The sequence below is a fragment of the Typha angustifolia genome, chromosome 4, assembly GCF_048772165.1.
Source record: "Typha angustifolia cultivar Huaian chromosome 4, ASM4877216v1, whole genome shotgun sequence".
In the NCBI taxonomy this organism is placed as follows: Eukaryota; Viridiplantae; Streptophyta; class Magnoliopsida; order Poales; family Typhaceae; genus Typha; species Typha angustifolia.
The window spans coordinates 9,931,901-9,943,423 of record NC_133242.1 but is presented as its reverse complement, the minus strand read 5'-3'; the positions used below and the strand labels follow the sequence as shown (position 1 = coordinate 9,943,423).

General features: G+C 45.6%; 2 protein-coding genes and 1 pseudogene across 2 annotated transcripts; 2 read left to right on the top strand and 1 right to left on the bottom strand.

Annotated features, from left to right (window-relative positions):
- Positions 1-340: 340 nt before the first annotated feature.
- Positions 341-3,314, bottom strand: LOC140758619 (disease resistance protein RPS2-like; annotated as a pseudogene).
- Positions 3,315-4,465: 1,151 nt separating this feature from the next.
- Positions 4,466-7,240, top strand: LOC140759613 (COBRA-like protein 10). Its single transcript, XM_073096220.1, has 2 exons — positions 4,466-5,460; positions 5,646-7,240. The coding sequence occupies exons 1-2, from the start codon at positions 4,902-4,904 to the stop codon at positions 7,097-7,099; spliced, it is 2,013 nt and encodes a 670-aa protein (XP_072952321.1). The 5' UTR covers positions 4,466-4,901; the 3' UTR covers positions 7,100-7,240.
- Positions 7,241-7,790: 550 nt separating this feature from the next.
- Positions 7,791-11,409, top strand: LOC140759612 (probable disease resistance protein At5g63020). Its single transcript, XM_073096219.1, has one exon. The coding sequence runs from the start codon at positions 8,557-8,559 to the stop codon at positions 11,275-11,277; it is 2,721 nt and encodes a 906-aa protein (XP_072952320.1). The 5' UTR covers positions 7,791-8,556; the 3' UTR covers positions 11,278-11,409.
- Positions 11,410-11,523: the final 114 nt, after the last annotated feature.

Here is an 11,523-nt window from a genome sequence, read left to right as displayed (position 1 = left end):
ATATTTGGTATATTCTAAACTTGAGATATGCTCATGTATTCCAACATGTATATACATATATATTTGGTATATTTTAAACTCATTTATAGTCTCAAAATTCTTACTAATACTCCAACAGTGAGCTACAACTAGAAGAGAGTCTATCTCCTACTCGCAAATTCTCTTTATGAACGACAAGTTGTTAGGTTGAATGGGTTGCTGTCGGAGGGGCAGTGCTTGAAAGATCTAAATTTGGGAGTCATTGTGATGGGCAACCTGGAAAGAGGATATGCATCCGGGAGATCTTATATTTTACAGAGGGAATTGGCACTTCCTCTGAGTTCTTTGTGAACCATTTTTTAGCAAAAAGAAAAATAGCTCAAGTAAGATTAAGACAAGATACAAATAAACTCTCTTGTACAACTTGGATTGGAAGTTTCACATTTGAGGATGCCAATTATTTTACAAAAGCGAGATAGACATCAACTCTATGGATGTACAAAGTCATCATCCATCACACTGTTTGAAGAGGGGCGAGAGAGCAAATTTGTGGTCATCATCATCCCATTCCAGTCCATCCCACCATCCTGTGGTACCTTTGATCTCTTTTAGTTTCTCTGCAGATAGCTTTAGTGTCCTGAGCTTGGGGCACTGCAACACCTTGAGGATCTCCAATGAGGGAAAGGCCAATAAAGTCCTTCCTCTGTTTAGGCTCATCAAATCTGGCAGGCCGTGGAGATACAACCACTTGAGGTTAGGGAAGGCAGTAATCAACCTACATTCTTGTAGTTCTTGTTGTTCTTCACTCAATATTTCAATCAGCCGCTCTATTCCATTGCAAAACCAAATGTTTAAGTTTGTAAGGTGTTGAAGACAACCTCCTTTCCAGACAATCCTAGTATTCTTTAGCCCTCGAAGGATGAGTACCTGAAGACTAGGTTGGACTGGCAGCTCGTCATCTGCACTGCTGCCATCAATGATCACATCTTTTAAGTCATCGCAATTATCAATCCACACTCTCCTCAATCCAGTCATGTTCTTCCAAAGATCCGAAGAGGGCAATTGGATTGTCAGCAGTCCAGGGCAGCCATTTAAATGTAGACGTCGTGTTGATCTTGCGAGTTGATACGATTGTGAGAGCTTCTGCAAAGCAGTGACAGTTTTTATGGTTATCTCAAGTGCCTTGAGCCTCTTTAAGCTCTCTAACTCTTGGAACTCCACCCCTGTGCCACTAGACCCAACCTTCCAATCTCCATAGCTTTCGTCCATGTACAACACCTCCAATGCCAACAGACCACCTATCACGCCGCTCGGGATTGTCTGGATAGGCGTCCCACTGAGTAGTAGAAATCTTAAATTCACTAGAGATCCGAGCTCCCTTGGTAGAGACCTGATTTTGGTATAACAGAAATCAAGATACTGTAAGCAAGCCAAGGAGCCGATCTCGGACGGCAACTCGCTTATTAAATTATGTGAAATATCCAGTACTTTAAGAGATGGCATGAATTGAAAGAATCCATCACATATCTTCTCCAACGCAGGATTTACCATAAGAATCAGAGTTCGCAGATGAGGGCTATTTGGTGCCTCGTTGAGTTTACGTATGTCGTTATACATTAGTGATATCATCTCAGCTTCGGTCCATTTCTCAGCTCTTGGCGCTTCCTTCAGCCCGGTGCCGGCTTGCACTATCCATTTTGTCTTCTTGGCCCCAAATTCCGATGCAATCCACAAGACCATGGCCCGAACCATGGGATGCATCTTGATGTATTCATCATCACCTTGTTCTATTAAGGAAACTCTCTTTAGTACACCAAGGAGATGATGCCCCATGTCATACATCTCATCTACCTCAGTGTACAGGTCATCTATTAATCCTTCACCAATGCAGTAATCAGTGATCCAGAACTTACGGATGGAGAATTCTTCAGGGAAAAGAGAGCAGTAGAAGAGGCAAGTCCTCAACTGTTCGGTGGGCAAGTTATCGTAGCTTCGTTTCAGATGATCGAAGACATCAGTCTCCATGCCAAGGAGCTGCCATGGTGCGCTCTTGAGGTCGGTGATGGCATGCCTCCATTCGTTTGCAGTCCTCTTGCTCGCCATTGCCCGGCCGACTGTGATGAGTGCGAGGGGAAGACCGCCACACTTGGCGGCCACCTCCTCTGCCTGACACCGGATGCTCGAGTTGGAGCAGGCTAATGCCTCACCAACCTTTTCTTGGAACAATTCCCATGCCTCATCCTGTGGCAAGCGCTCCACCTTGATCTTCTTCTTGGCATCCATCTGATCGCAGACGTCTTCGATTCGCGTCGCCAATATGATCTTGCTCTTCGATTGCCGCTTCGGTATCGGAACTCCTAGCATTCGAAGATTCAAAGGCTCCCATAGATCATCAAGAAGTAGCACAAAGTTCATATTGCTTAATACCTTGTGCAAAATCTGTGCACGTTCTTTAGGCGTCTTCCTCTCCCATGACAAGCCGAGGCGATCTCCTATCACCTTTTGGATCTCATCCATAGTCGGAATCCTTCGTGACCTCGATGTAGATTGCCAAGTTGATCTGTTCCGCTACAGCGAGGATCTCGTTGTTGAATTTGGTCAGGAGAGCGGTCTTTCCAACACCGCCCATGCCATAGATCCCTACGACGCCTACCTCGTCGTTTACGAGAGAATCACGGAGTTGGTCAAGCAAGGAGGCCATGCCGACGACAGGCGAGCTTGGCATCTCCTCGAAACGGACTTGGACTAATTCATCGGCTACCTTACTGAAGCTACCTTTGTCCTTCAAATCATATGCCTCAGTGACCATTTTATCGGCGTTCTTGCTGAGCTGATAAGTCGATAACACGCGTTTCGATTGGTTCCCGGGTGCGGTGAACCGCTCGCGGAACTCCTCGTCGACCTTGGCGGCTTGTTCTTCGAGCGCCGCGACTCTCTCGAGCCACAGCTTCACTTGGCTCGTAGGCACCCTGCCTCGCAGCTCCTCTGCATCCACCATTCTCTTCACATCATCTCTCTTGCTCCTCAGCTCATTCATTTCATTCCTTAGAGCTTCTATGTAGTCTTGGCAGGACATCACGTAGCCAAATGATTTAGCAAAGAAATCTTTCAGTGGACGGAATATGTTGTCAAAGATGGATGCTAAAAACTCCATAGTGAGCAAGAGGAGTCACAGCTGCAAGGAAGTAGGGGGGAGGAGAAAATGAACAGGTACAGAAGATGAAGTAGTAACAAGGATCAGATGGAGGCTAAATGGATCCTCTCTGTATAAGATGAGGTATTCGATGGAAATGAGAAGAGATGGGTTGTTAGACAAAGTGGTTCCATCAAGTGATGAAGACTTTGAGAAGACTTTTTATTTTCTTTCTATAATTTTTACAAGCAAGAGGACTTTGAGATGGTTGGGTAGGTCAATTCAATTAATGGGTGTTATTATAAACAGTCCCCCTTGCTTAGCCCTTCCTCTAAGGGGTTGTTGTGTAATAAGTGCGTAATGTCCACTAGAAGAGCCATGAATTTTATCATCAACTTGATGAATTAATCTATGGATGGAATCAAATATGCAGTATTTACAAAAAAGAGTATTGGATTATTGAGGAATAATTAATATACTTCTAATGTCGAATCAGGATTAACTAGGACAAATATAAATTATTTAAGAAGACGGTGGCATTAGTCACATATGTGGTAGTGTATATGGTATAAATACCATTCTTTAGAGGGAAATAAAAGTGCAGTTTAATCTGTTAGACCAAACCACCCTCTTTCCATATATTGTTCCATTTTCATTTCAAACACTTATATTTGCGGGTATTTATACCAAAAAAAAAACTCTTTTAATTTTAAAATAGTAAAATTGATCTTTTACATAAATTACACACATTTATTTATATAAAAAGTGTGCATTTATTATAAAATTTGAAGGCATATAGTTTCAAGAACTCAATCTTATAATTACTCAAATCTAAGGCATTTTTTCATGCAAATAACCCACTATATTTGCTATTGAATTTTTCAATAAACATCCTAAGTAGAGTCTTTTCTGTGATTTATCTGAACAAAAGGTAAAGTTTGAATTACAAAAATTGCAAAAAAATAAATGTAGAATATGGGTGTGAAATGGAAAAATCCAAAAAAAAAAAATGTAGGAATGACAAAAATTAATAGAACCTCATAATCCGACACATTAATTAACTTTTAAATAAATTTAATTTAGTCTAATTAGGTTCGGATCATAAATGAGTCATCTGTTTAATCTGATTATTAAATGAATTGTATTCGCATTTATTATCCTAACCCATTTATGATCGTTCATCAACATGTTTATACCCTAACTAACTTATTTAAAACCTGATTGATCCATTTTTAACACAAATAGTTTATAACCTAAAAGAATAATATCCACTCTTGTATAATCTAAATAACTTGTTTGACTCGACCGAGACTCACAAACCAATCCGATTACCACCCCAATAAAAATAAAAATAAAAATGTTCAACTGTGATTTGGTAACAGGGTTATCGGGTCCTTTCTCCACTCCTAATTAGATATTTAGAAGAAGGGACAGCCCTGTAAGAGGTTAGTGACCGTTGCCTCCTCACTTCCCGCCAATTCCGTTGCAAACGCAGCGTCGGAGATTTGAGCTGACTCCGTCTTTCATTCCAACCATTCCACTCCCTCTGCTCTCCAAATTTGGGTCATCTCCCCCGCGAAATCTAATCCAAGAACACAAAAACACCAAATTCTGCACCGTAAACACAATTGATCCACTACTAATTATACCACCTTCTCTCCCTCCATCATCGATCCGAACTCCAAATTCCCACACCAAGATCGAAAGAATCTCAGAAAAAACTCCACTCCTTGACCTTCATACCCACACATCCTCTTGGATCAAGAGACGACAAAAAAAACCGGCGCCAATGCCGCCGTGGTCGCCGCCCAGACCCCTCCTCCTCCTCTTCGCGGTCTTCCTCGTCTCGGTCTTGTCCTCAGCCGCCGTCAGAGCGCAAGACTATGACGATGACGGTACGCCGGCAACCCCGGCTCAAGATAGCTGCATCGGCGTCTTCCTCACCTACACCTTCGTCGAGCGCTCCAAGGAGTACCCGCACGTCAAGAACGCGACGGCGCAGGCGTACGCTTTCAAGTCGACGGCCACCGTGCTGAACACAATGAGCGTGGACCTCAAGTCGTGGAATATCTTTATCGGGTTTCAGCACGACGAGATCTTGGTGTCCGCGTCGGGGGCGGTGATAACCGACGGCACAGACTTCCCGGCCCATGTCGGGAATGGCACGTCCTTGTCGGGGTTCCCGCAGACGGATTTAATGAACGCGATCGATACCGCAGGCGATATGACGCAGATTCAGGTGGAGATCGATCTGACCGGGACGCAGTTCGGCGTGAAGCCGCCGGGAGTCCCGATGCCGAAGACGATCAAGCTGCTCAACGATGGATTTAAATGCCCTGCCGCAACTCGTAAAGGTCAGCATTATCAACTCGAAAAACTATATTAATGCATGATATACGTAATTCTCATTGCCAGTTTCATTGTTTAAATTATGACAAAATATCAATTAGAATGAACAATTTGAATCGATGGTGAAATCATAAAGGTGACCATATGAATCAAAACAATTCCAACTAAAAACTTAAATTGTTAGATAACGGATCAATAATATATATGGCAGGAAGTCAGATGTACGTATGTTGTGTCAAAGACCCCAAGTTTAAGAGTAAGACGACGAACAGCACAAGATACTTGCCGCGGCAGAAGGCCGACCTGACGTTCGCCTACGACGTGATCGAGGCATACGGCAACAACTACCTGGCTCAGGTGACGATCGACAACTGGAACCCCCTCGGCCGCCTGGACAACTGGAACCTGACATGGGAGTGGAAGAGGGGAGAGTTCATCTACAAGATGAGGGGAGCCTACACCCTGAAGAAGGACTCTTCCTTCTGCATCTACAGCGACGCCGCAACATACTATCAAGACTTAGACTTCGGCCCCGTCATGAGCTGCGAAAAGAAGCCGGTCATCGTCGACCTCCCACCGGAGCGAGCCAAGGACAACAACATTGGTAACCTTCCCTTTTGTTGCAAGAACGGCACCCTCCTCCCTCCAACCATGGATGCAAGCCAGTCCAAGGCTATCTTCCAGCTACAAGTGTATAAACTCCCGCCGGACCTCAACCGGACCGCGCTATACCCGCCGCAGAATTGGAAGATCCATGGCTACCTGAATCCAGAGTATGTCTGTGGTCCTCCCATTAGAGTTAGCCCGATGGAGTTCCCGGACCCGAGCGGGCTCATGTCGGAGACGACGGCGGTGGCTAGCTGGCAAGTAGCCTGCAACATAACGCGGCCCAAGCGCAAGAATTCACGGTGCTGCGTCTCTTTCTCGGCCTACTACAATGACTCAGTTGTGCCCTGCAACACTTGTTCCTGTGGCTGCTCTGACTCGGTGTCCTGCAACCCGGACGCTCGGCCGCTGCTGCTGCCGCCGGAGGCTCTTTTGATCCCCTTCGAGAACCGAACCGCCAAGGCGAAGGCCTGGGCCAAGATCAAACACCGCGCGGTGCCTAACCCGTTGCCCTGCGGCGATAACTGCGGTGTTAGTATCAACTGGCACATACTGTCTAACTACAGGAATGGATGGACTGCAAGGATCACTCTGTTCAACTGGGGGGATTACACATTCAAGGACTGGTTCACCGCAATCCAGATGGCCGAAGCGTACGCCGGCTTCGAGAACGTGTACTCGTTCAACGGCACGAAGCCGGTAGAACTCAAGAACACCATCTTCTTCCAAGGACTAGAAGGCCTAAACTTCTTGGTGCCAGAGGAAGACGGCAAGGATCCATTAGTTGATCCTAGAGTGCCCGGGAAGCAGCAGTCAGTTGTTTCATTCACAAAGAAGAAGACACCAGGTATAGACATCGTAGGCGGCGACGGTTTTCCGGTGAGGGTGTATTTTGACGGCGAAGAATGCGCGTTACCGGATAGCATACCGTCGGGAGATGGATATAGATCATATTTATCATGTCCTGGAATTCTGCAAGTAATCATTGTCGTCGTTCTTGTTTTGGCGCCTATAATGGATTTCTTGTGCTGATGAACAGTTTGAATGCCGAAGGACGATTAATTCTTTGATAGGTGTCACAGTCTAGCACAATTGTGAGCTTCATAGAAGAGTGTACTTATGTAGTTCATGAAATAGTTACTGAATCAAACTAATCTCCTAAAAGACTGGCACTTTGAATGTAGCTACTGGAACAAACCAAGAATGAGGTGGTAGAAGACTGTGATGCTAATTTGATGCAATGCTTCCATCCTCTACTTAATCCATTGAGATTCTTGCATTGTAATGCGGAGCCAAAGAAGATGAATTATGTTTGTATTAGAGGTTATGTACATCGACATATGAGACTTGAGCAGCTGAATTATTGCTTGGGAGATTGATGTATCTAGGATTTAATTCTTTCAATAAGAAAATACTTGTGTCAGTTTTCTTCATATCACTTACTAGTTGTAGAAAAGCTCATCCTTCTGTCATATTTGACATTTGCCCAAAACAAAAGCAACTTTTCCACTTCAGAGAATTCTTAATGCCGTTTGTATTGTTTTTCTTCACAAAGATGGGAAAATGATTTAAGTTTGATTTGTTTCGAATTTAGTTTTGAGTAAGATTGAACTATGCTTTCAAACCATTAAAATATAATTTTCTTCTTACATTTTCCTTCCTCAGTTCTACCAACAACCCAAGTCGTTCATAAATATTAAAAAAAAAAGAAGTATTCAAAGTCTTCACCTACCCTTGGCACCTTCCTCATAATAGCTAAACAAATCCATATCTCAAGAAAGATATCTTGTCTAATATAACCCAAAATTTGGACCCCTCTGTGAGCTATCCATTAATTGCATTGACTTGGTTTATCCCAAGTCTGCACCTGATTGCACTCTGCATTGGATTGTCTTCTTCATCACCAAATTAAAACTCTTTTCTCTTCAAAACTATCCACATCTTGGACCCAATCTTTTCTCATCCCTCTAATCCCTGTTAGTTCTAGTACTTCCTCTGTATCCTGCCCATTAATTTCCACAATCTTCTTCTTGGTTTGTCTCATCATGGAGTTTTCAGCCAGCCATCTTTGACCAACATATGCCTCCCAGTAAAAGATCTCTTTGCTAGAACGTTGGACTATGCCATGTCCTTCCAAGACTACATAGAGGATGATGTAGACTCGCTAAATTATTCAACAACTGCATGCATATACTTCTTAACATTATACCTTCTACGATTATTTTAGGAAAATATATATATAATTTATACCTATATGGCTAGGCTAAAATTTGAAGTATTTGTGTTACTTAACCTTCTTATAGTTGACTTGCCATCTCTCAGGTCAAGTATTTGAAGTGAGTTTGAGAGGAGACAAGGCGATTATTTGGTTTATGGAAGTCGTCACATCAAACTTGCCTTCTCTCAAGTCTTCACAAGAAACTGTCCAGATCTTTTAACCAATCTTTTCTCATCTCTTTCCCTCTTCGATCTTAGTTTGCTCGTCGATCATGGAGGTTTTAGCGTCCATCTTTGACAACATATTTCGCCCACTGAAAGATTTCTTTGCTAGAACATTTGGCTACGTCGTCTCCTGCCAAGACTACGTAGAAGCGCTGGAGAATGAGATGAACGAATTGAAGAGCAAGAGGGATGATGTGAAGCGAATGGTGGATGCGGCGGAGCGGCGCGGCATGGAGCCTACGAGCCAAGTGAAGTGGTGGCTCGACAGCGTGGCGGCGCTGGAAGAACAAGCCGTCAAGGTCGACGAGGAGTTCCGCGAGCAGTTCGCTGCCCCCGAGAACCAATCGAAACGCGTGCTGTCTACTTATCAGCTCAGCAAGAAGGCCGACGAGATGCTCACCGAGGCGTGTAATTTGAAGGACAAATGTGGCTTCAGTAAGGTGGCTGACGAATTAGTCCAAGTCCGTTTCGAGGAGATGCCGAGCACGCCGGTGGTCGGTATGGCCGCCTTCCTCGACCAACTCCGCGACGCTCTCGCAAACGACGAGGTAGGCGTCGTCGGGATCTTCGGCATTGGCGGGGTGGGTAAGACCACTCTTCTGAACAAATTCAACAATGAGATCCTCGCGGAAGCCGCGGAGATCAACCTGGCGATCTACATCGAGGTCACCAAGGATTTCGACATGGACAAGATCCAGAGGGCGATCGGAGATCGCCTCGGCTTGTCGTGGGAGAAGAAGATGGAGATCAAAGAACGCGCGCTGATCTTGTACAAGGTACTAAGCAAGATGAACTTCGTGCTCCTTCTTGATGATGTATGGGAGCCATTGGATCTTCGAACGCTCGGAGTTCCGATACCGAAGTCGCAATCGAAGAGCAAGATCGTAGTGGCGACGCGAATCGAGCACGTCTGCGATCGGATGGATGTCAAGAAGAAGATCAAGGTGGAGTGCTTGGCGTGGGAGGAGGCATGGGAGTTGTTCCAAGAGAAGGTCGGCGAGGCATTAGTCCGTTCCAGCTCGGAGATCCGGCGCCACGCGGAGGAGCTGGCCGCCAAGTGCGGCGGACTACCCCTCGGGCTCATCACGGTCGGCCGGGCGATGGCGAGCAAGAGGACTGCAAAGGAGTGGAAGCATGCCATCACTGTGCTGAAGATCGCACCTTGGCAACTTCTCGGCATGGAGACTGACGTCTTCAATCATCTGAAACGCAGCTACGATAACTTGCCCACCGACAAGTTGAGGACTTGCCTCTTGTACTGCTCTCTGTTCCCCGAGGAGTTCTCCATCTACAAGGAGTGGATCATAGGGTACTGCATCGGCGAAGGATTCGTAGATGATCTCTACACCGAGATGGATGAGATCTACAACAAGGGGCACGACCTTCTTGGTGTGCTAAAGACCGCGTCCTTGCTCGAAAGAGGTGAAGATGAGGACCATATCAAGATGCACCCAATGGTCCGAGCCATGGCCTTGTGGATTGCGTCGGAGTTCGGGGCCAAGGAGACGAAATGGCTAGTCCGCGCCGGCGTCGAGCTGAAGCAAGCACCGGGGGCCGAGAAATGGACCGAAGCCGAGAGGATATCGCTGATGAGGAACAACATACATGAACTGGACGAGAGACCCAATAGCCCGAATCTGCGGACGTTGATGCTTCAAGGAAATCCTGGACTGGAGAAGATATGCGATGGGTTCTTTCAATTCATGCCATCTCTCCGAGTCCTGGATCTTTCACATACTTCCATAATCGAGCTACCGTCGGGGATCGGATCCCTGACCGGCTTGCAGTATCTTGATCTCTACAACACGAATATCCGGCTGCTACCGCGGGAGCTCGGATCTCTGTCGAATTTAAGATTTCTACTACTCTCTCATATGCCTCTCGAGAGCATCCCGAGAGGCGTGATCGGCGGCCTGCTGGCGTTGCAGGTGCTGTACATGGACCTCAGCTACGGAGATTGGAAGGTTGGGTCCAATGGCACAGGGGTGGAGTTGCAAGAGTTAGAGAGCTTAAGGAAGCTCAAGGCACTCGACATAACCATTCAAACTGTCACTGCTCTGCAGAAGCTCTCGCAGTCGCATCGCCTCGCCGGATCGACGCGAAATCTACTGGTAAAAGGCTGCTCTGGATTGGTGACAGTCCAATTACCCTCTTCTGATCTCTGGAAGAACATGACGGTATTGAAGAGAGTGTGGATTGCCAATTGTGGCAACATAGAAGAGGTGGTCATAGACAGCAGCAAAGGTGGTAGTCAGCTGCCGGCTCTGCCTGGCCACCTACAGAGTGTCGTCGTTCAGGGCCGCGGCAACGTCGCCTACCACGAGTTGCCGGTCCTGCCTAGTCTCCAGAGTATAATCCTCCAAGGGCTTCACAAGGCTAGGATTGTTTGGAAAGGTGGGTCTGTTCAATACCTCCAGTCCTTGTTCATTTGGTATTGCACTGGAATGGAGCACCTGATTGAAGCATTCAGTGAAGAAGAAGAAGAAGAAGAAGAAGAAGAATGTAGGATGATAACTCCCTTCCCTTATCTCAAGGAGTTGCATCTCCATAGCCTACTAGAGTTTAAGAGCCTAAGCAGTGCAAGGATTTTATTGGCCTTCCCCTCGTTGGAGAGCTTCAAAGTGGCCGATTGCCCCAAGTTTAAGAAGCTGAAGTTGTCTGCAGAAGAGTTGAAGGAGATCAAATGTGAAAAGGAGTGGTCGGATGGATTGGAATGGGATGATGATGATCACAAGTCTGCTTTCTTGCCTCTCTTCAAACATTTGTGATGTAATTTAGGTAATTGTGTCAAGGAGTTGTATCTTCGTACAAAAGGACCTAGCATTTCTTATTCTCTATGCAACCACAGTGATTTAACTCAATAGAAGTAATATGCTTGTCAATTTTGCCATTTCTCTTTAGATTATCGAGTCACCATGGATGCCGGATAGCATATATTTCTCTTTAGATTATCGAGTCACCATGGATGCCGGATAGCATATTGGCACTTGGCACGAGAAGTACCGCACGACATT